This window comes from Notechis scutatus, chromosome 2 (assembly GCF_049901735.1).
Source record: "Notechis scutatus isolate UNSWTSFEM ecotype Mainland chromosome 2, rNotScu1.2, whole genome shotgun sequence".
Lineage (NCBI taxonomy): Eukaryota > Metazoa > Chordata > Lepidosauria > Squamata > Elapidae > Notechis > Notechis scutatus.
This window is the reverse complement of record NC_142010.1, coordinates 71878694-71905263: the sequence shown is the minus strand read 5'-3', so window position 1 is coordinate 71905263 and position 26570 is coordinate 71878694. Positions and strand designations below refer to the sequence as shown.

General features: G+C 41.4%; 1 protein-coding gene across 1 annotated transcript in view; it reads right to left on the bottom strand.

Annotated features, from left to right (window-relative positions):
- The window catches only part of ADAM19 (ADAM metallopeptidase domain 19), a 71459-nt gene extending 52075 nt beyond the window's left edge, over positions 1-19384 (bottom strand). The window contains exons 1-3 of the mRNA XM_026682143.2: positions 18787-19384; positions 9385-9470; positions 362-432 (exon numbers count right to left, since the gene is read on the bottom strand). Coding sequence (XP_026537928.2) covers positions 362-432; positions 9385-9470; positions 18787-18880 — 251 coding nt within the window. The 5' untranslated portion in view covers positions 18881-19384. The remainder of the gene's footprint in view (positions 1-361; positions 433-9384; positions 9471-18786) is intronic.
- Between the last annotated feature and the right edge of the window lie 7186 nt (positions 19385-26570).

Sequence of the window (26570 nt, the reverse complement as noted above, 5' to 3'; positions counted from 1 at the left end):
TTTAATGCAGCCAGGCAATATTTACCAATGCACAAGTAAGTGAAACTTCAGGAAAAGGAGGAATGTGAAAGATCACATGTATATTATTATTGACAGAAAATATTCCAGCCCCTCCCAAAGCTTTCTCAGTTACATATTTAACCTTTAGGTTAGTTACTCAGTCCCTAAAAGACCTTCATGTTTTTGCTTAATGAATTTAAAAAACACTCTGCGATCCTGGAAGAAGTAAAGAAGCTACTTCAAAGTTATGGGGACATGCTACATTTGTGCCCCAAAGCAATTTTTGGAGATTTGGTGTGAAGCACTGCACTGTCTGACTATTTATATCTTCCTTTATGACATCGAGATTTCAAGTACTTACTCATTTTTTTCAACATCCACAATAAAGTTTCTTCCTTCAGCTGTTATCCTGAGTTCCGCTCTCAATGGATGCTACATAGAATATAAAAATGAAGTTACCAAATCAATACACATCCATACACTGAAGCTTTGTGGATACATACACTCATTCCTTTGCTATCTAGGTGAACATTTCAGTTTTCAAGATTCAAATTTCAGAGCAAGCCAACTTCAGATTATAGCTTCATACTGTCCCTTACTTCTGTTGATATAAATTTCTTGATCAGTTGATACTATGCTTCAGATCCATTAATCTACACTGTGTTTGCAAATGGTACATTGAACTATAATAAAAAGAGAGGAAAAACAATGAAAAGCTGATTTTTGGAGTCAACACTGATGAACATTGAATTAAAATTCAGCTCCTGCATTCCAGCTCAATTGTACTGAATACACACACCTTCACAGCCATGCTAGTTGCAGCAAGACAGTTTCTTACTAAATATGATGAAAACCTTCTTAACTTTACAAGCATTTTGACGGCGGAAACAATCAGCCAGAGAGGTGGAAATTCTTCTTCACCAGATGTGTTCAAATGCAAACTTGATATTATATGTTGGAGATGTTTTAATCTGGATTGTTCTGAGTAGAGGGTAGGACATGATAATCTAAGTGGCCCCCTTCAACACTATGGTTCTGCATGTGTACCAATCTACCTTCAAAGTGACAAAAAGTTATTCTATCTATCTTTCTGGTTAATACGAGATTGATGAATCAGTGGCTTCGGGAAAAAGAGGCCAAACCAAATGCCCTTGTACAAGGGGACTCTTGAAATATCACCAAGTATTTTCAACCACATTTGTTATAATCTTTCCTTGGCATACCACTCAGATCTTCAAAAGCCCATTAAAACATCTTAGTTTCAGTTTTTGCCATTTGAAAAAAAATCCTTTTCACTAATTGCTACCAACATTTCTACAGATAAAGTATCTTAATTTAAAAATTATATTGCCAGAAAAAATGTGGCTTTTTCTAATCTTTCCCAAAACTGATTTTTTTCTTCCCTGCTGTCTCATCTAATGCTCAAGTGGTATAATAATATTAAAAAAACAATCTCAGTACATGGACATACAACATGACCAGCTACATAGGAAAAATAACCTAGCTTAAAGGGAAATTAATGTGGACACATGTTGTGACAGTTACTGGAAGCAGATTCTGAATAAGAAGGTAACAGTTCTTGCTACATCTGTGGGGAAGTTGGCCAATTAGAATGAACTTTTGTGTGACTATCAACTATGAGCTGAGGAACCAAATATAGGCATTGCAACAAACATGAACAAAATAACAAGCCATTGTCTCCTTCCCCTGCATATCCTTGCCAGCATATGTATTGGATATAATGAATTAAAATTGTCAATGAACAGAAAGGAAAATGGCAATTTGGGCTCCTGCAACCCAAATTATATCATTAAATAATTGCTATCATCTTCATAGTTTTGCATAACCATCTGTCCACTGTATTCCATATTCTCTTTTTTCCCCTGATATCTGTGACAGGATACTGGGAACATAGTCTATCTAGGTCAGAGATGAGGAACCATGGCCCTTTTATGACTTGTGGCTGGCTCAGGAATTCTGGGAGTTGAAGTCCACAAGGGCCATGGTTCTGCATCCTTAATAGATACAATAGACCTTAATAGATACATGTTTTCTAACCATCATATATTAGGCCCTCTTTACAATATTAAATTATTACTTCTCTCTTCATGAAGCCTACATGCAGTCCCCCAGCTCATTTTTCACCATTCATAGAGGTTAACACTGTTAAAAGTTAAGAGCAAATCACTTGTTTTCTGTAGCATAATTTTTGTGGTTTTTATGAAAATTAAAACCTAAATAGATTACTAATCCACCATACCCATTTTACTTTTAAGCTTTCAATCTCAAAACAATCCAAAAACCTGGCCCTGTTCTCTCAGATGACATCGCATTAAAACCATACTTCCTGTGGTCAAACGTAGATATAGATACGACATACAATATAAACCCCCTAGCTACAACAGCTGCCTAAATATAATTACAGATTCATTCATTCACTAAAATGTAAAGAAAATATACTGTACTCTAGGTAGATTTCAAGCATAATTTTTTATGACTCGGTGCACTATTAAATGATGCTGACTCCATCCATCCATTATTTGTTTATTCTTTATTTGTTAGATTTATATCTTGTCTTTTCTCCAGGAATTTCGGGTGGTAGTCTCCTTTCTATTTCACAACTATAACCATGTGAGGCAGGTTGGGCTAAGTGAGTTGACCCGAAAGCTCCCAGAGGGCTTCTTTGATTGAGGGTGGACAACTGTTTGGACTTCCACAGTCCTAGTCCAGCCTTTAAGTCTTAGATCACTAAACCCTGCCAGCTCTCTGTGATGTCATCGTATATACACAATTTCATTAACTATGAAAGAAAATGTCCATTTTAATTTTAAAAGTTTTGTTCCCTACATTCCTCAAATTATTACAATGAGTTTTCCAGCCATGCCACAATCCTTTCCACCTACAAAGCCTTCAGTTTTTTTGTTTTTGTCAGAGGAGGCCTCCTCTGTTTGGATAAACTAGAATATTGTTTAGTAATTGGGTAATATTGGTTAGTAATTGGATTAAACTAGAATATTGATTGACACTTTTAGTTTCTCTCTATTCTTTTTATTTAACCTCTATTTTTTTTAGACTGTTTGGTTATTTTCATTAATATTGTGCCAATGTCAAACACTTCCAATTCCTTGGAAGTACCTCTGCCTTCATAAACGATGTTTATGTGTTCTACTTCATTTTAAAGAGTATTTATGTCTGTTTGCTGTTGCTGTTCTTTCCCTAGTTATGATCTTTACATTTTTCAATGGCAGATTGTCTCAATTCATGGTTCCCAAGATGCCATAGGTCCATAGAAGTTATTCCTTCTCTTGGGATTTAACTGAAGCAAGGGAATATAAATCAGTACAGTGGTTACCGTAGAATGAAAGAAAGCACATTACAATGCCTTTGGACTCCTCAAATTAATGCCCTGGAAGAACTCTTTGTTTTAGGACTTTTTCCTCTCAGGATTTTTCAGTTTACATTCAGTCAAATTCATGGACAATGCTAAAAATATGATCAAGTTGAAGGAGAAGGTAACAAATGTTGAATCTGCAGATTAACAGCACTAGCTCTCACTCTCCATTGGATAAATTCAGCGTAACTTTTCTTCCTTTAAGTTAATCAGGCTGCACAGATGTCCAGCTTACACCCAGGATAAAGAGGTAGACAGAGTTCCCAGCTTGACAGTTCTCTATGCCATGCCTTTGTTAGGCAATCTATGAAACGACACTGAACTCAAGAAAAACAAAAACAGAATAACAATACTTTTTCCTGCATGAGGCACAAGGCTACAACATCCTCCCCATCCTTTACTCTGCAAGATTTGGTCACAAATGAAGGATGTTTGAACCAAAGCATACTGCCTCATGCACAGAAAAGGAAATAACATTCTGCTTGTGTTCACTGTAATTCAGCTGGTGCTACCATACAGTCAGAACAGCAAAGGCCCACGACTGAGTGATCTCATATCATCCTGCTCCCTGCACTGGGTTTTGTTTTTCTGTAGGAAATAACTGGGTAGGGACTAAAAGAATTCTCAACATTGGCCTGAGGCCTGGAGCAATAGAAAATGAGGAGAGGTTAAATCCAATCAGTACTACTAATTCATACTATCTGAGTCTTACAATATACAACAGTTCCTTAAGCAAGAGCCAACAGTTATCATTACGTATAGCAACAGCACTTAAGACTTATATACCACTTTAGAGTGCTTTTCAGCCCTCTCTAAGTGGTTTACAGAGTCAGCATATTGCCCCCAACAATCTGGATCCTCATTTTACCCACCTCGGAAGGATGGAAGGCTGAGTCAACCTTGAGCCTGGTGAGACCAAACTGCCAAATGCAGGCAGACAGCAGACAGCAGAAGTAGCCTGCAGCACTGCACTCTAACCACTGCACCACTGTGGCTCTGGGCCCTCACTTTACTAAAGAGATTAGATGTCAAAAAAATTTGTATGCACAAATATGCAAAGAGGTTTATCAAGTAAAGCAATAAATACATAATAATTGGAAAAAGCAATATGACCAACTAAACTGCACCCACATGAATTTTATGTTTTCAGGGATTCTTTAACGGTCCTAAACTAGGCATAAGAAACAATGTCCCCACTGGACCCAAGTCTGGATCTACCAATAGAGATAGTCCTCAACTTATGATACAATTGGGACTAGAATTTCTAAGTTGCTAAGCAAAGAGGTTAAGTGAATTGGGCCTGATGTTACAATCTTTTTGCCATTGGTTAGGTGAATCACTGCAGTTAACTGAACCGCACTGAAGCAAATCTAGCTTTCCCCATTGACTTTGCTTGTGAGAAGCCAGCTGGCAAGGTTGCAAATGGTGATCATGTGACCCTGGGACAATACGACTGTCATAAATACATGCCAGTGGTCAGCTTTGAAAGCCATATTGAGACCAGATGCTTCCACACTGCCACATTTTGAGCCTGGGAAAATGGGAGGAGGGAATTTCTTAGAGTGTATGCAGTTAGACATAATAACATTCTTTTTCTAAGTCAAGGTCATGTTTCTGCGCATAAGTGAGGGGAAGTCTCACGTTGTGACAGATGGTGATTGGGGCATGTGTTGGTGATGATGGGTGCAGGGGTGGATTTGTAGGTTTTACTTATTGCAAGGAAGCTTGGAACTTTCAGATTCAGGATTCCCCAGATGTGAATAGAATAGAATAGAATAGAATAGAATAGAATAGAATAGAATAGAAACAGAAACAGAAACAGAAACAGAAACAGAACAGAGCAGAATAGAATTCTTTATTGGCCAAGTGTGATTGGACACATAAGGAATTTGTCTTGGTGCAAATGCTCTCAGTAGACATAAAAGAAAAGATACATTCGTCAAGAGTCTAGAATCATAAGGTACAACACTTAATAATAGTCATAGGGTACAATAAGCAATCAAATCATACTAGGAAACAGTCAATATAGATCGTAAGGATACAAATAAAGAAACCATTGGAGAGCATTTCATCAAGGCAGCCGTCGACGGTGCCATCTTGGATCAGGAATCTTGGACGTGCCAGTTTACTATTCAATTAAAACAGAACTTTTGAGAAGATGTCTGTCTCAGAGTTATTTGTTGGAGTGGAGGTTTTCTGGAATGCTGACACCAGTTTCCAAGGGCCCAAATTTTTATCACGTGTCTGGAGGGAATACTGTGACAGTTGTAAGTATAAGAACCAGTCGTAAATCATGTTTTTCAATGCCGTTGTAACTTTGAAGGGTCACTAAACAAAATTTTGTAAGTTGACACAATTGTCAATTTTCAATCACTTACAACCACAATTGATCCTAAAATTTCTATCACTATGTGAAACATTTGTTAAGTTTCCCCATTTTCTTGCCACAGTTGCTAAGTGAATCACTGCAGTTAAATTAGTAACACAGTTTTTAAGTGAATCTGTTTTCCCCGTTGACTTTGCTTGTCAGGAGGTCGCAGAAGCTGATCAGGTGAACCCAAGGCACTGCAACCGTTATAAATATAAGTAAGTTGCCAAGCATCTGAATTTTGATGACGTGATTATAGATGGGGATTTTGCAACAGTCATAAGTATGAAAAACCATCCTAAGTCACTTTTTTCAGTGCCATTGTAACTTTGAATGCCTATTAACTGTATTGTTGTAAATCAAGGATTACCTGTAATTTATTTATGGCATTATCATCAATGTCTTGTTTTACCTTTGTTAAATACAATTTAAATATATATAGAAATGGGGGGGCTTGCCTGAAGAACATTTAAAATAATAATACCTTCATGATGTCAGTGATGTGATGTATATCAGCTACATACATAAAGCCTCACACATTTTTAGTGTTCTTGCATGAGATTTTAGCAATTTAAAGGCAATTTTATCTTTTTATGGCAGTTTGGGCAATTCAGAGTCAATCCATCTAACACTGTGGTAATATATTGCATATTTCCTCTTTTATCCACAACAAAAATGAATGATTCACAAGAGGAAGCGTGTATATGAATTATATCAGTCTTTTACGTGCCAAAGACTGATAATTTCATTTTTCTATTCGGAACCTTTAGCATACTGTGAAATGACCTCCACATCGGAAGCTCCACTACTATTAAAACTAATATGATACTCTGAGTGAAGCATTTTCACAAATTATTCCAGGTAAAGCAAGAGGAAGTAACAAGAGGAACAAAGCAGAAAGTTATGCAATACATTTATTAACAAACGGCTTCCCATTTTTAAAAAATATTTTCACTTGCACAATAGCAGCTATGCGTATTTGCTAGAAATATCTCATAAATATGGAAAAAACAAGTATAACCAGTTGGTTCCAGTAAGATACAGGTGATCCTTGTCTTATGATCACAACTAAGCCCAAAATTTCTGTTGCTAAGGAAGACAGTTGTTAAGTAAGTTTTGCCCATTTCTTTGCCACACTTAAATGAAATAGGAGAACTAACGTGTGTTGAATGTGTTATCTGCCTGATTTGTAAAAAATAATGATGGGATACAAATGAATAAATAATATGCATGTATGTATGTATGTACGTACGTATGTATGTATGTACATATCAGGTATCTGGTATATCAATATACCAGGTTTATTTACACTTTGTATTTTTATTTTTATACAGAACTACCATTTATTTTAATGGTTTCGCAGCAGATTTGAGTTAGATTTGTCAGCAAGTTGACTACTTATGAGGGGGTCAAATCTGCCTCACTGGGGCTTAAATTTTTTTGTACAAGAGTGCCTTTACAGTTGGAAAGAATTGATGTGCTTTTTCTTCCCTTTCTCTTATTTTCACTGTTTCTTTTCTTTTTCTTTTTCCTTTTTGATCTTCTCATCAGTCAGACTTCTGGCAACTACACAGACAAGTCCACTGAGGGGTTTTCGATAACATTTTTGGAAGTGGTTTGCTCTTGCCTTCTGTCTAGGACTGAGGGGAGGGAGGAACTGGCACGAGGATACTCAGCAGGTTTCCCACTCTTACTCCAACATGTTAACTACTAGTCTCTTTCCACTGGTAATCGGGATAATATTTTGCTAAATTTCAGAAACTAAGTGCAGCAATTGGTGAATGACAATGAATGATTTAACTGTTTAAAGTCAGCTAGCTCCTTTGGGGAAGCTCTGCAGGCTGGTCCTTTTCTTAGCTTAAGAACAGGAAGAAAAGCAGATCAGCTCTTTTTATATATTTCCTGTTCCTCCACATCATTAACAAAGGATTTAGGTTCAATCTTATCTACAAAAGCTTTGCTTGGATCCAGACAACTTCTGAACTTTTCCAATTCAACTCACTTTGGATTCAGCTGAATCTGATATTTGCTTCTAGGAGAAGCAGCAGGGACATCCATCGGAAAGGGCCTGCATGACCAACCTCCTTTTTCTTTATATGTGTCACATGCACAAGGGATGTAAAAAAAAAGGAGGGGCTTTAATTGGAAATTTTCAGCTATCATCTTGAGTTTTTTTTAATCCCTCTTCCCTAGAACAAACCTGTGAGAGGGACAAATGCTTAACATTTTAGATAGGTTTTGGCAAAGATAGATTCCTTCTGTAGAAGAGGAGATTATTAGTATCAAGGCATTCAAATCTCAAAATGGAATACTCATTTTAACTTTAATTGTAATTTTCTTCCCATATATTGCTTCAAAAAGCTACATCTTTTCAAAATCTTATCTACTGATGAGAAGGTGATTAAAAATTATATGGTTATTTACTGGGAATTAAGCTAGAGGAAGAACAAGTTAAAGAAACTATGATTGTTTGGGGGAAGAATTTTGGATATGGGATTGATTTAGAGAAATGGCAAAAATTATGGTTGCAAAATTATAAAATGACAATGTCAACAGCTTATAAAGAAAATCTGTATAAGATGTTTTACAGGTGGCACTTTCCCCCGACAAGGATAGCAAGAAAGTTCAAGAATAAATCTGAAAAATGCTGGAAATGTCAACAGATACCTGGCTCATACTACCATATGTGGTGGACTTGTGAGGACGCTAGAAAATATTGAACTAAAATCCGCATGTGGTTGGAAAAAATGACAAAGAAACACATAGATTTGAAACCGGAGTTTTTTTTATTGGGAATCTTACCAGATACATACAGTAAAGACTTGAAATATCTGATTGTAAATGTATTAACAGCGGCTAGGATTGTATTTGCTAAAAATTGGAAAAATGAGAAAATACCATTGCAGGAAGAAATTATTAAGAAAATATTGGAATGTGCTGAGATGAGTAGATTGACATTTGAAATTAGAGAGCAAGAGGATAAACAATTCTGTAAAATTTGGGACCTTTTCTATCAATGGTTGGATAATGAAATATAATAATAGACTATTTAGAATGTTAGATAACAAGGAATATCTTTTTTTTCTTTTTCTTTTGTTATTTGACATCATATCTATAAAGTGTTTCTAGGATAGATTTGGTATGATTATATGATTTGTTATAGAATAAACTACCTAAATTATAGTTATCTCATAAAGTATGAATGAATAAAATTATAGTCAAATGATTTTCCAATAGCGATACTAGGATATATAAGTTTGAATTGATAATATGAGTTATTATGTAATGTAACTGTAATTGAGACTACGAAATGAATGCACAAAACTGATGAACCAACCGACACACTGTTTGTATATATGTATGGAAGAGAGTTGATGTTTTGTTTGTTTTGTTTGTTTTTAAAAAAATCAATAAAATTGTTTTTTTTAAAAAAAAGCTACATCTTTTCTCTCTCATACACACGTACACAAACACATGCAAACTACGTTGCTTTGGGTTCTTCGCTGAGCTGCTGAGCAATCAGCCACAAGCAAACCATTCTTGCCATGAGCAGATAAAGAATAACTATCTGGAAGAATAATCAGGGGGAAAAAACTTTGCTAGCAAGTGTAATTTAGCAACCTACCTTGTCGTTGCCCGAGTTTGCATCCGCTCTCCACTGAGGGATTACAATTTCATGGGACATCTGGAGAGTGACTGTATTCCTCATTGCTGGAGAAACATAAGGAATTGCTCAAAGATCTGTTATGAACTTATAAAAGTCATCAGAGGGAGAGAAAAACCCCTCATAATTCATAATGCATTAAAACAGCAACAACTTTTATCACTCTGGATATTTCTTACTTCCCTTCCTTTATTTTTAGAAAAGACCCATCTATTGTTTTCCAAATATTCTGTCTTTAATTTAATGGTAATATCATCTTATTTATTGAGATATGCCTTGCAACAGAAATCATCTGACTGTGTTGCATACTTAAAAATATTGGAAAAATGAACAGTTATAGAAACTCAGAACAGAACAGAATAACAGAGTTGGAAGGGACCTTGGAGGTCTTCTAGTCCAACCCCCTACTCAGGCAAGAAACCCTATACCATTTCAGACAAATGGTTGTCCAATCTCTGCTTTAAAACTTCCAGGGTTGGAGCATCCACAACTTCTGAGGGCAAGTCGTTCCACTGATTAATTGTTCTAACCGTCAGAAAATTTCTCCTTGGTTCTAGGTTGCTTCTCTCCTTGGTTAGTTTCCATCCATTGCTTTTTGTCCTGCCTTCAGGTACTTTGGACATCTCTTCTTTATGGCAACCCCTTAGATATTGGAATACTGCTATCATCCTGGCCTGTCCCAAAGCTGCTTTTTTCAAAAGGCAACTGAACATTCTTGGGTATTTTTTTCTTTGAAAATGTTTTGATTCTCATCCAGGAAGCTTCTTCAGTTCTTTGTTAATTCAGTTCTTGGAAGTTTGTCGGATGAGAAGAAAAAAAAAAACCAAGAAAATCCAGTTGCCTTTTGTAAAAGCACCTTTAGGACAACCATTACCTGGATGATTGACAATCTCCATAAACATTCATGGTAGACTAATTTAGAAGCAGAACTAAGTTTGTTTGCTTGACTTTTTTCAACTGCTCCTTCTGGATTTATAACACTAAATCATCTAATACTCAGGTTAAACTGGAAAAGATCTCTGACCTATTTCTAGTTTAATCCCCTACCACTTGTGTTAGGCAGCTCTGTCCCTGTGTTCTTGTTTTCCTTCGTAGTCACTGGGTCCTGTCCCTCCCATTCTGTTAAAATTTATGGCTTTTGTGGTTTTATTTAGGTTGGTTTTCTCTTTACCCTTGGAGGCATCAGATTTAGATTTTGGGATCATCCCACCTTCCTGTTGACCAATGGCTCATAGGCTGAATGGATGTTGGTGGTCTTTGGGTATATGCCATTCCTTCCAATCTCTGCTTGTCTGTTTGCTTCGGTTTTATAAGCGCCCTCTCAAAATGCACACCCCAGATTTCATTTTCTCCTCTTGGAAAAGTAAGTTTCATATTTTATCTCTTCTCATTCTTTATTCAACTTTCCCATTAACAAGCCCCTTTAGAATATAGAACATACAGCGTAGAATCATAGGGCTGGCAGACATCTCAAGAGTTCATCTAGTCCAACCCTTACTCAAGACAGGAGACCTTACACTATCCCAATAAAATGGTTGTCCAGCCTATTCTTGAAAACTTCCAGTGATGGGGCACCCATAATTCTGGGAGGCAAACTATTCCATTGATTAATTGTTCTCACTGTCAGAAAATTTCTCCTTACTTCTGTATTGGATCTCTCTTTAATAAGCTTCCACCTGTTATTTCCTGTCCTGCCCTCAAGTGCTTCAGAGAAAAAAGTCAATCCCCTGTGACAGCCCTCAAGTACTAGAAGATAGTTATGTCTCTAATTCTTCTCTTTAATCGGCTAGACATACCTAGTTCCCTCAACCATTGATCAATCCTATACTTGTTTTCCTCTATGTTGTGAAACACTGCCTGATCTCCAGATACAAAAAAATAATATTCATCTTTGGTCACCAATTGTTGTTTCATCAGAAAGAGGAATTGTTCTTTTTGAAGTTATGTGTAACGCTATTTATAACTATCATTATTTCCAAATTGATCAGAGATGTTTCACAGAAAGAGAGCAGGGAAGCTGCTGCTCAGATATGTGCTCATTATTATATAGGCCATAAACAATTATTGGGGGAGGAAAGATGGCATTGGTGTGTCAATCAAGGTCTAGGAACCATTTTTTAAAAGGCTGCCCCAAAGTAGAGCCTTTCTTTTTGTTATGTTTGAGGCATGGGTTAATGAACGGAGACCAGACTGTAACCCTTGAACTTCAGCTCTTTATTCACCAGCATAACAGAGACAAAAAAAAACCCGGCTAGCAGTCACTCTTTTATAGAGTAAGCTGCTATCCGGATAACCAATGGATAGCGTTATAGCGTTTGAATCTTGGCGCGGCCCGCCAACAGCCAATCAGATTGCTCGGAATGAACCAATCATAACTTGCTATTATATGGGCCAATAGGAAGTGCAGGATTACGATCCTGCTATGCAAATGAATCTTTATTAAATACATTTCTTTAGTTCACAACACCCCTCCCCCCTGGGTTCCGTTTGACGACCGTGGTGATGTAATCGTGCAGGTATGCAGGTCGTTTTACCTGCCTATTTGATTTTCGCTGTTCCACCGGTTTTTGTTTAAAATTCGGTTCCGGTGGAACGCAAGGCTCGTCTTCGCATGGGGTTGATTCCGCGGTGCTGTTTTCGATACTATCAGGGTCCCTTAAGTCCACTCCTGGATCGGGCGGGCATGTTTCCACTACAGTGTTCCTCTGCGGGGAGGATGCCCCCGATCCCGGACCTTCTTCAGGTGGCGCGAGTATTCGGTTTAGCGGCCGTCTGTCCTCGATTATGTCATCGTCTATATGGCCTTCGTCCCTCTCGGTATTCCCTCCCCCTTGAGTTTGGAAGTCCGGGGGGTCGCGTGTATTGGGTTGTAAACGAGATCGAAGTTGATCTATGTGGCGTTTCCAAATCTTGCCATCTGTCGTTTTAAGGCGGTAAGATCTAGGGCCAGTGAGGTAGACTACAGTGGCTGGGACCCACAACGGTTCGCCGGAAAGGTTTTTGGCATAGACCAAGTCACCTACCTTGAATTGGCGATACGTTCCGCTGGATCCACAAGGTTTCTCTGGCGAATAAGACGGGTGTAATCGGTCTAGGTGGGAGTGAAGCTTCCGCCCCATTAAAAGTTCGGCTGGAGTCTTGTTGGTGACACTGTGGGGGGTAATGTGCTGTAGTAAGAGTATTTTGTTCAATCTACTGTCGATATCCCCAGGATCCATTTTTTGTAGTGTCTTTTTAACGAATTGGACCATCCGTTCCGCCCTACCGTTTGCCGCAGGGTGAGCCGGCGAAGTTAAGGCATGGCGGATGCCCCGGTCCGCCAGGTATTGTTCGAAGGTGAGGGCCGTGAACTGGGGTCCGTTGTCGGAACGTCTGGGAAACCGTGTGTTGCAAATAATCTATCTAGTTTTTTAATAACGGAGTCAGTAGTCGTGCTTTTCATCTTGTGGATTTCGAGCCAGTTGGAGTAAGCATCCATGGTTAGAAGAAAGGTGTGTCCTTTAGTGGGTCCCGCGAAATCAATGTGGATGCGGGACCACGGGCCTCGAGGAGTTTCCCATTCGGTGGGAATTGCTCTCGGTGGGGCATTGCTGACCTCTTGGCAGTTTCTACACGTGGTTACCCAGGCTTCAATTTGTTTATCGATGCCTGGCCACCACGCGTAGCTTCGAGCGAGAGCCTTCATGCGGACGATGCCCGGATGTCCTTCGTGCAGGGTTTGCAACACGAGTCGCTGTAGTCTCTCTGGTACGACGACTCTATCTCCCCATAGGATGCAGCCCTTCTGAGAAAATAGTTCCGTTTGCCGGTGTTTGAACGGTGCAAACGTGGCACGGTTTTCTTCAACTGGCCACCCGCGTTTGACCCAACTGAGAACTCTTGCGAGGATAGAGTCCCGTTTTGTGGCGGCGGCGATATCCCTTGCCATTAGTGGCGGCGAGTTGAGAGTTTTAATTTGCAGTGTAGTGAGGGTTGGAGCTGGGTCGCTGACGGTCTCCGGAAGTGGGGAACGGCTCAAAGCGTCAGCGTGGGGAATGGCTTTCCCCGGGCGATGCTGCAGTACGTAGTTGTAGGCTGCTAGGAATTCTGACCAGCGAGTCATTCTAGGAGACAATATATGCGGCGTTGGTTTATCACCTGCTAAAATGCCAAGTAAAGGCTTGTGGTCTGTAACTAGAGTAAAGGGCCGCCCGTAAACATATTCGTGAAATCGCTTCACGGCCGATACAATAGCAAGAGCCTCTTTGTCAAGTTGGCTATAGTTTCGTTCAGCCTTTGATAATGTGCGGGAAAAGTACGCAATGGGAGCCTCATTCCCGTTTGGTAACACGTGGCTCAAAATGGCTCCAACCCCAAACGGTGATGCGTCGGATGTAATATTTAATGGCAAAGTCTGGTTGTATTGCATTAGCACAGCGTCGGAGGTTAATAAGTCTTTCACCTTTCTGAAAGAGCGCTCCTCTTTGTGACCCCAAACCCAAATAGCTTTCTTGTGGAGAAGTCGATGTAAGGGTTCGGCTACTGTTGCCTTGTGAGGCAAGAAGATGTTGTAAAAATTAATGAGTCCCAAGAAGGCCTGGAGATCAGCCTTACTTTTAGGTCTTGGGGCGTTTTTAATTGCTTTGAGTTTGGTCTCGGTGGGGTGAATCCCTTGTTTATCGAGGAGATACCCAAGAAACTCCACCCGCTCAGTACACAGTTGACACTTATTTTTTTTCACCTTGAGGCCGGCATCTTTGAACCTATGCAGAACTAGTCTGAGACGCCGTTCGAGCTCTTCTCTATTAGGGGCAGCAATTAAAACGTCATCAAAATACGGCACAACCCCTTTTATGCCTTGCAAAAGTCTCTCCATTAGACTCTGAAATATCCCTGGGGCTACACTCACTCCAAACTGGAGTCTGTTGCATTTAAAGGCACCTCAGTGTGTAACGATAGGCTGTGCCTCTGCGGTTTCCGCATCAACGGGTAGTTGTTGGTATGCTTGCACTAAGTCCAACTTTGCGAAGATCTTCCCGCCGCCCAGGGAGTGGAGAAGATTTTGAACCACAGGCACCGGATAAGCGCTCTGTTGGAGTGCGTGGTTCAGGGTGGCACGGTAGTCTCCACAAATTCTAATTGACCCATCCGGTTTGATGGGGGTTACGATTGGGGTTTCCCAATGGGCATGATCAATAGGCTCCAACACCCCTTGGGCTATTAACTTATCAAGTTGCTCGTCGATCTTGGGTTTAAGGGCGAACAGCACCCGACGAGGCTTAAGGCGGATAGGGGCTACTTCTGGATTGAGGCTAAATGATATAGGGGTCCCCTTGTACTTGCCTAAGTTGTCCGAAAACACGTCATGGAATTCCTGGACGATGCTCTCTTCCCAATCATCGCTTCCGGCCTGGTGAATGCCGGCCACCTCGATCCCGAGTGGGGCGAACCATTGTAGGCCTAGTAAACTGGGACGGTCACCATCGACGACAGTTAATGGGAGTGACACGGCACGATTTTTAAAAGATACTTGGACTTGACTCACTCCGACGACTGGGATCGTGTTCCCTTGGTAATCCCTGAGGATGATTTTCTGTGTCCTGAGGTCTTGACAACGGATGGCAGGGATCAGCTGTTTAAGGGTCTTCCAGGAAACCATCGAGAGGGACGATCCAGAGTCGACTTCCATCAGGCAAGGTTGGTTCTCGATGGCAACTTTCACTCGGATCTTTTGTTTGTCTAATGACAAAGCGTGGCCGATAATAATAGTCTGGTGTGCCTTTTCTCGTCTTGCTGGAAGAGCAGATGTTTTGCTGCTGTAGGCATGGTTGTTCCATTGGTTATTCAAATGATCTCGATTTGCAGGGAGGTTCCCTGTGGTTTGGCGGAGGTTGTTCTCCTTTCTGTTTGTGTTGGATTCTCTCTTACTTCTGCAGACCCGTGCGATGTGGCCTCTCTTCCCACAGGAACGGCAGATTGTGTTGAGGAATTTGCAACCGGATCACGGGTGGTTTCCCCCACAACCCGCACATGGGCACTGAAGTTTTAGAGTTTGTTGATCTCGTTCGGCCCGAAGTCTGTTAACCTCTTCTTCATCACTCTCGGAATGGGACTCGAGGTCCTCATGATGTGCTGTTGCTGAGTGTCTTTCTAGTTGAGGCGAGGCTTCATGGGCGACTTGACGGAGCGGTGCATTGGTGCGGCGCATTCGAGCGGCCGACTTCTTGGTTGCCTCTGCTGCAGTAGCGTCTGCAATGGCATCTGCAAGATCAATGTCCCCTTTTGCCATGATCTTGCTCTGTACTGTGTGGTCATCTAATCCCAGAACTATGCGGTCTCGCATAGCTTCTTCTAGGTCTGAAAAAGCACAGAGGCCTCCCAGGTTTCTAAGGTCAGCGATGAAGTCTGTAATACTTTCACCCTTCCGCTGATCCCGTTGATAAAATTTGTGTCTCCGGACCAACGTTGGTACGGCGGGGGCATAGTGAGCCCGTAGGATAGGTTCGAGGTTGTCCCAATCCATTGATTTCACCTCAGCCGGTTTCGCGGCGCTTTGCCATCCTAAAACGGCCGGTCCACAATGGGTCAAGAACACCGCCCGCTTCTTTCCGGGTGTAGCGTCTTTCAAATTGTTGGTTTCTAGAAACATTTGAAACCGATCCATATTCGACTCCCAGTCTTCCTTTTCCGGGTCAAAAGGAGCAGGTGGTATAGCGCCACCTGACATCCTGCCGATGTAGATGCGCTCTCAGCCGCGTGCTTCGGTTGGTGCTCTGTAGGGTTTAGTCAGCTCTTTTGTCTCCGCATCCCACCCTCGTCACCAGTGTTATGTTTGAGGCCTGGGGTATAATGAACGGAGACCAGACTGTCAACCTTGAACTTCAGCTCTTTATTCACCAGCATAACAGAGACAAAAAAACCCCGGCTAGCAGTCACTCTTTTATAGAGTAAGCTGCTATCCGGATAACCAATGGATAGCGTTATAGCGTTTGAATCTTGGCGCGGCCCGCCAACAGCCAATCAGATTGCTCGGAATGAACCAATCATAACTTGCTATTATATGGGCCAATGGGAAGTGCAGGATTACGATCCTGCTATGCAAATGAATCTTTATTAAATACATTTCTTTAGTTCACAACACTTCTGTCTCCATGTTTTGTGGGTGACTGTTGAGAGCAAGGGAACGTAAGTATTATCCTACATAAAGCAGAGTTCCCCAACCTTTCTGGCTTTGTGAACTGGCGGGGGAGGAGGGATGGTTCCACACAAGTGCCTGTGAAGTGCGCCCACCAATCAAGCAAATGAACGGCATGTGCACACTCACTCGCTGCTTGTACAAGTGGGAATCCGTGCATGGCTGCTTCTGCGGCCTGGTTCTAAACTGCTCATGGCCCAGCAGAGGGGTTGGGGATCCCTGACATAAAGCATAAGCCCTTTAGTCATCATTGATTCAATTTGGGGGTGGTAAACAGATTCAGGCAGGAGGTGAAATGATGTCTACATTTAAGAGTCTTTTATTATTAAAATGTTCAAAAAAGAAAGTTATTTACTTCACTCGAGTAAATACAAGAAAGATGACACAAGTTTTCTGATGAAGCAAATGTATTCCCTCATATACTTTATTCTTTATCCTATTTTTGATTTAAGCTCTATTATCTTATTTTCTCTCTCTAAAGCTCTAGGTGTTAGTACTTTTAGCCTCTATATTATCCAAATAATATAATTTCTATCTTAAGCTTCCATCATTTTTAACTGTATTTTGTCTTGCTCTATTATTTCTTCCATTGACACTAGTTATACCCTACCCTGACCTCCTGAAGCAGCAATATAGATTTGGTCTAACGGTTAATGTGTTGGCATAGAAACCTGCCTTAGGCATGAAAGCTGATTGGTGACTTTGGACTAGTCACTCTCTCTCAGCCCAAGCCACCTCATACGGTTATTGTTATGGAGAAAATTGGAAGAGGAAGGTTTATTAGGTATGTTTGGCACCTTGAGTTAGTTATAAAAATAATAAAGGTAGGGTATAAATAAATAAGAGAATTGTTCATAACTGATACCGGCTTTTTCCGTATTGCAGCCTTAACTTGCTCAATTGCTATGCATAAACCAGCTGGAAACCACACTGGCTCAAGGAATTCCTTTCTGGCTTTCAACCACTTCTTATTTTTTGTCCAGTGATGGTCTGAGCTTCTGTGTGGGGACCATGTTTTCCACTGCCCTGATTGGTGGATTCTTCTGCTGCTTTTCCCCTCCCATCCATGGCTGGATAGCTTTCAGGACATTTGGCTTAGATCATTTGTAGGATCCCTCCTTTCTTCCAATGCCCCACGCCCTCCCAGAACGGATTCCCTTACATATTTGACACTTTCTTATCTGATGGGCCCCATGATGGACATGCTGGAAAAGAAGCACCGGTTGTATGTATAATTCTTCCTGTCAAGTTTAGGCTAAAGGGGGAAGAGGCAGAACACTTCTCCATTTGATTTGTCTGAAAACTCAAGGGAGGAGAGGGATTTAAAAAAATGACCATGGACAGCAATGACCAGAGTGAAGTGGCTTGTCTATCATAGCAGGCAAGCTGTTCTCTCCTCTTTCTCCAATCAAGGAGAAAACCTACTGTATGGATTATTCACTTTATTCATTGCATTATTTAACCCACCTACTGTATGGATTTGTTCATTTTGGAGCATATTTTTCAAACATCATAGGTACACTGTTGGCATTTTAAGACCCTGTGTTGGTTCTTTAAAAAGAGTACTCATACTTTTCCAATTAACCTAAAATTAAAAACTTCTACACTTAGTCCAACAGGAGGCTGTGATTCTTAATTATAGCTGCTGTAAGTTATCCCACAGGGTTCTGCTGACACAAGGTTGTGGGTGTTGTTTTGGAAAAAAAAAATTCAGCAGTTCCATTTCTCCTGGGCATACCTGTAGAACATCTTTTCGCAAACAATGCACTGCTTCTGAATTAAACCTTCTTGGGACCAGAACATTTACAGTAGCAATAAAAGCAGAACAGGGAGACGAGGAATAACAATTCTGCTCCCCTGTTCAATCTGATTTAGACCTGTTATTTATGCACAAATTCTTATGCAGTTATGAAAACTAACCATACACCTCATTTTTCCTCTTGCCAGAAATGCTTACATATCATACCGGTTCCATTCCCTAGAACTGAGGACATTTATTTCCCGCTAAATATCCCCTCCCTTTTTAAAAAAATAATGATACCATTTAAAGAAAATATAAAGATTATTTTCCAATGCTGAGGATATTTACACTCATCGTTAAGCTGCTCTAGTTGAATAGATCGGATGCCAGTCAATTAGCAGCTCTAATTATAATATTAGCTTTGCAGGGAGATGCAAACAACATTTACCTCTCCATCCTGAAGCCTCAGCTGCAAACTCTCTCAGACAAAGCAAGGTGATGCCAATGCAATAAGCCAAGCCCCCTTCTGCCAACATGGGCATCGTTTTTCCAATGGACTGGGAAGAAGATCGTCCGAGGGATGAAGACTGACAGCTCCGCCACTCTATGCGTCCTCGTTTGCAAGGACATTGGGCAGAAGCCCCTTGAATTCGTGCGCCTACTCGAGGCCATTCTTAAAGCCCGCCCACGACTGAAGCCATCCTTCCGCCCATTGGTCGGAGATTCTCCCGGTATCAATAATACGAAGCCACCACAAAAAGATGCAAGGGAGAGCCTTCCCCACAACCCTTCCTCTTGCCTCCCGTTTTAAAATTGATCAGAACCTGCGGCGAGTCTTAAGTTCTCCAAGTCTCCAAGCGCGATGGATTTATACGTGCAATCTTTTACTTCCATCGGGGTTGCTTTTAAGGGGGTCCTTCGGATTCTAAAACGGTGGGTCTTTTCCCTCCGCTTGCTCTTTATTGTAAGGTTTAACGTGCAAATCGAGCCGGCAGCCTCGGAGCAGCTCCAACCTTGGAAATAAGGCGCCCGGCGCGCCTCCACCAAGCTCCCGAAGGGGACCGCAGTGCGAGTCTACATGCGCAGTAACCAGAATGTGCGCTCTCTGGCGGCTACATCTTGTTGGTTTCCAGAAGCCGGTGCTGGAGGTGGAATGATACCCACAATAACGTTTCTTTCCATGTTCCTTTTCATGGACGTCAATGGTGTGGGGAACCCAAAATTTTGAAATCATGGTAGAGGCTATATTTTAAGTTGCTCTGCCTGGCGTGAAAAGCACCAGAGTCTACATCAGTGTTTCTCAACTTCAGCAACTTTAAGGATGTGTGAACTTCAAGTCCCAGAATTCTCCAGCACTAACATTAAATGAAGGTTAAGAAGGTTTTTAAAATGGTTTAAACCAGGGGTCCACAATCTGTGTCCCATGAACCAGCACCAGTCTGCAGCATGTCAGCAACCAGTCCACACAAACAAGCAAAGCCCCATCCACAGGATGCAGGCAGGATGCAAAACCACACCCTCTCTGGTCCGCAGGAACAAAAAAACACCCTCTCCATGGAACCAGTCTCTAGTGCCCAAAAGGTTGGGGGCCATTGGTTTAAACCATAAATTCCAAGGTAGTAGTTTGTGGCCTTAGTACCTTTCCTCCTATAGTCGTGCATTTGATTTCCTTTTTATGAGTGACCAAATTACTACTATCTAAAGGACCTATTTAAAAGTCAAGACTAGTGCCAATAGCATACACTGTGGCAGCCAAAATTGGCAAGAAGGCAGAAAGAATGACTTTAGCATACGTTAAAAAAAGGTCAGCCTTTTCAGCACAATGTTCTCTTCACCATCTTATCACTGTTGTCTACCTTTCACCCCCAGCAGACACTGTTGTCTTGAGAAAGGCCTTATGAGAGTGCCTAGTCCAGTGCTGTTCAGAAAGTTGTTACAAACTGGGAAAGAAAAGCAAGTTCTGGCAGCTGTGGTTGCTGATTTACATATGAAATCTACTGACCACTGGAGTTAGATCCAGTAAATCAAGAGAATAAGAAATGGTGAATTCATCTGAAGGATTTAGTTTTCATTCTGAGCATCAGGATCTTACTCAGTGTCCTGAAATTATTATTTTGTGAATGATCAGTGTTGTATTTCTGGCATCTGCCATTGTGGGCTGTAGTCCACAAAAGCTATACAGTACTATAACAAATCTTTTGGGTTTCATAAAACAAGTCCTGTAGGAAGCTGAATACTGTGTTTGGTAGTTTTAATGGAAAATGTTATCCAGAAGATAATGAGTGAATGTCTCCAATAATTTCCTTTGATTCATGATGAATCAAGAATGTATATATGCTGCAATCTTCTTAACTAGGCAAATTGCAGCTATAGTCTGGATTGAGCAGATGGTCCTGGACAATTTTCTTTCATATTTAATGATGGCTCCAAGCATCAAGCAAGCCATCTTCGGAGGAAGACAATGTCTCAAATACTGTAGGTATGTTTTCTAGTTTGTTGTTTGGCAAGAGAAAAACAGCACTACCACAGTTTGAAATCAGCTGAAAAAGGTTGGTGTGGTTCTATGATAGAAACAAGTTCTTAACTTGGAGTGCTGGCCCACCTGAAAACCATCACAGACCTGCTGTTAGACCCCTTGCAATTGGCCTATCAAGCAAATAGATCAGAAGATGATGCTGTTAAGATGGCACTGCACTACATCTTACAACATCTTGAATCTCCAAGAACCTATACAAGGGTCCTTTTTATAGACTTCAGCTTGGCATTCAATACCATATTTCCACATATTATTTTCACTAAACTGAGCTAGCTGTGCCTGACCACACTTGTAAGTGAATCATAAGCTTAGGAATCAGCAGGTGAAGCCAGGTAAAATCACGTCAGATACTTGTACAATTACCACAGGGGACTCCCACAGCAGTGTGCTCTCTCCACTACTCTTTTCTATTGATACCAATGACTGAATATCAAACCTCTGTTAAAGTACTATGTTTGCAGATGATACAACAGTGATTGGTCTCATTTGAGATTATGACGAATCTGCAGACAGGAAGTTGATCAACTGGTGTGGTACAGCTGGAACAATTGACTGAACACACTCCAAACTGTAGAAATGATAGTAAATTTTAGGAAAAGCCCTCCTATTCTACCACCTCTTATTTTACTAGACAACATACCATTTCTCCAACAATACGGCCTCCCCCAATAGGAAGTCCCAGGATGTTTTATAGGCATGAAATGAAATTAAGCCCCTCCCCACAAATTAAGGCCTATATTAAAACATGCGAAATGGGGGGGAATGGCGGGGGGGCTTGCCGCGGCATTTGGAGCAACACCACGGTGTTTGGCGCAGCCATGCGGCGTTTGGCGCAGCCACGCGTGGCCAGCCAGGGCTCCTCCCTGCAACCGGAGCCTGGTGGAGACACCTGACTTCAGGTGCAGCTTCCCTGGATGGCAGGTCTGGCGGAGAGAGCCCAAAGCCGCCTGTCCTTTCCACCCCTCACCCAGCCCGTCCCTGTCCCCACGCATCTCCAAACTCATTGGCAGCTCCTATTGCTGCAGCGGCATGGGCATTGGGCAGAGGCGTTCACTCGGCGGGGTTCAGCTCGCCTTGCCTCCCTGTCCACGGATGGGTGAGCGCTATCACTGCCTCGGGCGGCCTCTCCCAGTGGCCCCTTCGGGGTTGGGCTGGAGGGACATGGGAAGGAAGCTGAGCTCGAGTCAGCCCAGTTCTTTTGCTTGGCAGGCGGGTGCGCACCAGCGGCTCGCTTTCCTGGCTCTGCCAACCCCGCCCGGCTCCAGTGCGGCCCTGGTGGGATGAGTGGAGGGTCTGGCGGGGAAGCGCTCACTACTTTGGCTAGAGCTCTGCCGCCGGACAGGAGGGCCTGCCTGTCAGCTGCGCTGGGCACCCCAGGCGAAGCTCTTTGCGCTCTGCCTGGCACCAGGCAGGGATGGCAGCTGGGCGCTTCTCCTGGGGTGGGCTGATCCTGCACTGTGGCCCCAGGAGATTCGCCTCCCCATGTGGGGTTGGGCTGCCCTCTCGGGCAGGGCAGGCTTTGTCGTACCGGTAGTAGGGCGTTGTTTTTAAAAGAATGGGTTTTGCCTTCGAACGATGCCCGGGAAGGCGGCAACAGGAGCGCCTGAAGCTGAGCGTCTCTGCCGGGCTCCGGTTGCAGGAAGGAGCCCTGGCCGGCCCCGCATGGCTGCGCCAAATGCTGCATGGCTGCGCCAAACACCACAGTGTTGCTCTAAATGCCGCGGCAGCATGGGGAAAAGGGGAAGCAATGGTGGCGGAAGGTCTCCCGATACAAAGTGCCCCACCAACGCCGAGGTCAACATCCAAGCCGTCGCCGCCCACCTGCCCAAGGATGCAAGGGGGAGGATTAAGTCACCCCCAAAAAGACGGCCTAGCTATTTTTTCAGGGTTCAAAAAAAAAAAAGACCCGGCCTTATATGAGAAACACGGTAGTATCCACAATAGAGACCTTCAAGTTTCTAGGTTCTGTAATATTTCAAGACTTGAAATGGACACCTAATATCAAGGCACAACAAAGAATGTTCTTTCTGAGCCAACTCAGAAAGCTGCTGATACAAGTCCTACAAAGGAATTATTGACTTTGTCATTTACACCTTTTATAACTGTTTGGTTTGGTACAGCAACCAAACAAGACAGACACAGACTTCAATGGATAGGACTGCTGAAAAAACAATTGCAACCAGCCTGCCTTCCATTGAAGATCTGTATCTTCAAGCTAGAAAGAGATCTGTGAAAATATCAACAAACCAACACATTCTGGTCACAAACTATTTCAACTTCCCTCAAGACAATGTTACCAGGCATTGCATGCCGAAACAACTACATACAAGGACATTTTTCCTCCTCCTACCATCACTTTGCTAAACAACAAATTCCCACAACACTGTCTTCAGCCCTGGAATGTCAAACTACCTAGTAGGGCTATATTACTATTATCCTTCTCATCTTTGCTTTTACCTATTTCCTTAGCTCCTTATAACTGTTGTATCTTATGATTTATGTGCATTGTTTTTATTGAGTATCCTATTATGATTTATGTTGATTGCTTAATTAATATCCTATGACTATCACTGAGTGCTATATCTTATGATTTATGATGAGTGTACAGTATGTTAGGATTATGATCATGATTTATCACTTGTTGCTTGTATGTACACTGAAAGATTATGCACCGGAGACAAATTCCTTGTGTGTCCAATCAAATTGGCCAATAAATAATTCTATTTTTAACTTGGAGTCTTCCAAGTATGTTAGCTTAAAATCTTCAGAATACTGAACAAGCATAGCCAAAATATTGAAGAAAGATTAGTCTTAAGCAATGGCAGCTGTTGTTAGGCAGATAAAATCTTTGAACTGAGTTCAAGATTTATGAAAAGGTCTATGTCTTTTTTGGTGGCTGGGGGCAACGATATCATATTTTGATATTTTTGTTTTCCAATTTAGCTTATGGCTCTAATGTTTCTTAATAGTTACCCAGCCAATTTAACCAGATTTGATACCAATTAGCATTTCAAGATCAGTCTGGTCAACTAAGTACAAGCTTATGGATGCAAACGGGCTGGAAGTTCAGAAAATTCATGAGTATAAACTTATTTCACTGTGGGGGAGCAGTTGGACTAATAGAAAGCAATCAATAATCACCCTCTCATCTGCAGAAGCAGACTACATACCTGCAGATAAAATTAACCTGAATGCATAAATTAACCCAACAATTACTTATGAGGATAAAAGTTGCATTCTGATTTCAAAATCAGAGAGTTATTGTGCATATAAGGCAGTGGCCCCAACCTTTTTTATGCCACGGCCCGGTACCGGCATCACAAAATGATCCGCGGCCCGGTACCGGCATCAGCACGCATGACAAGGCAAGGCGAGCCGAGTGACCGGCCAGCCAGCCGTCCCCCGCTTCTCCCCGCCACCTTCAACTCCTCCTTTGTACCTTTGTCGATGGGCTTCGCTTCGGGACGGCTTCAGGACGGTCGCTCGGCTCGCCTTGCCTTGGGTGCTGAAAGAATCCTCGCGCCTTAGTTTCATTTGAAGCCCCCCCCCTTCGATGAAACTAAGGTGCGAGGATTCCTTCAGGACCCAAACGCCGCTTTCCAACTGGAAAAGTTCACCCGGAAGCACTTTCTCATCAAACAAGATGGCGGTGCCCAGCAAACCGGCGGCCCGGTAGGAAATGTTCCACGGACTGGTACCGGTCCACGGCCCAGTGGTTGGGGACCCCTGATATAAGGCACATTGGTGCCAATTACTATTCTGGGTGAGATGCACAGCTGAATGGGACTGAAGACCGGATTACTACCCCACAGGAAAGATAGTAACACACATACAAGGCACAATAAAGAGATCAATTTAAAGACCTTCACAAAGTGATGAGAGTGACGGATTGGCGTAACATCTTTTGAGAACTGTAATGTTATTGTAATTCAACTTTGCACGCAGCAGCCTTTTACACCTATGAACCTATTGATCACTCAGGACAATAGATGTAGATACAATTAGTAGTAGACCTTCTGCATCTTTGTGCTGAAATTATGTACATCACATGCCTCTATGTGGCATGTCTACTGTTGATTGAATTCCTGTTCTTGGGTTTTCATTTCTTCTATCCATTCAGTTCTTATTCTATTCTAGGAACTGTGTAGTCCACATACCTATTTGACTCTATTGCCTGGGCAGAATCAAGCAATGTTCAAGTTTTTTTTTAAAATGTTACTATCACTTTTTCAAACTGGACACTTTTGTCAGGAGAAAATGCACCATGGCTATAAAAAAGTGTAGGTTTAACACTCTTCCAACAGTCTTCAGAATTATGTGAAGATTAGAATTCTTTCCTTGGACCAAAAGATAATCACCTCTGCTTTTGAGATCATACCCATGTACTGTGGTTCATTCCTATCTCAGCTTCATCTTCGCTACTGTTTTAAGATTTGTAAGAAGTGCCGAGCCTTCAGGCAAACCTATCTGTGGATACATAACCTTGATGTTATACAGCTTTCTAGTTGTGATGCAGGCAAACCATTCTGAATGTGTCTCAGATGATAGTTTTAATAATGGCAAAAGTCCTTGATGGAAGGAATTCCCCTTAAGGTATTCATTTCATCTTATTTCATCAAAACAGCATGAGAATCATACATGCATACATACACTGCCATATATCTTCCATACAGAATTAATGCCCTCTTTCTCTTTTCTTTGTGGATGCCTCCATAAAACAAAACTTATTCTAAAGGGGAATTGCATTACAATTTTGTTTGTGCCTTGTGCCCAACTATGCAAGATAAAATGTAATAGACATATTGTTTTATAAACTGAGTTGCCAAACATTTGTTTTTTTAGAAAAACAGCCTGAATATTTTTTGCTTACATTTTTGTACATATGAAAGAAAATGTGCAAACTTTCCCCCTTATTCTATACAAAAAATTGGGTTTTTATTTTAATAAGCAGATTTTGCTTTGAGGTTTATCCCAGATCTGACAAAACCATTGGTCTCCAAGAAACAGGAATGTCTCCATGAGGTTAGTCTTTTACTTTCTGATTTCAAAAGTCAGCAATTTATTCTTCATATTGCACAATTTACCATTGTCAGATAAAAAGCTGCATTAAAAAAAGAAAATTATAAATTCATATCTTGATTTTTCTTTGCCCTGAAATAGCACTATATTGGGCAAGCAAAAAGTTATAAAATATACAGTATGCTACGGCTGATGATCTTTTTTATAATGGCATTTTTATCACTGGAAATTTTTAATCTGAGGTTTGTCTTTTTCCTTTTTGTTATCACACAATTATTTCTTCTCTTACCTTCTTTCATAGTCTGGAAAATGTAATAATTTTAATGAAATGAAATGTGACTCAATTGAGCCAGAATAGCATGGTTAATGCTTGGATTTGTGAATACTGATGCTGAATAGCAGGATAATCTTTTCTGCATGCTGCCTTTCTGGGAGTTATAATCTAACAAATCTAGAGGATTGTAGGTTGGGAAGGATCGGCTTACGTGGATTCTTCTACTTTTCAGAGACTTTTTTTTTCTGGAAGGTAGCACATTTGCTCACAAGAATTCTTGAAGACCAACTTTCCCCAAGAAGCGTATTTGAAGTATATGTTTAGAATATATCAAGTATTCTAAACCACATATCAGTATTATATATTAGTGCTGATGGAAAAGTACTATGGTTATTAGCAAAAA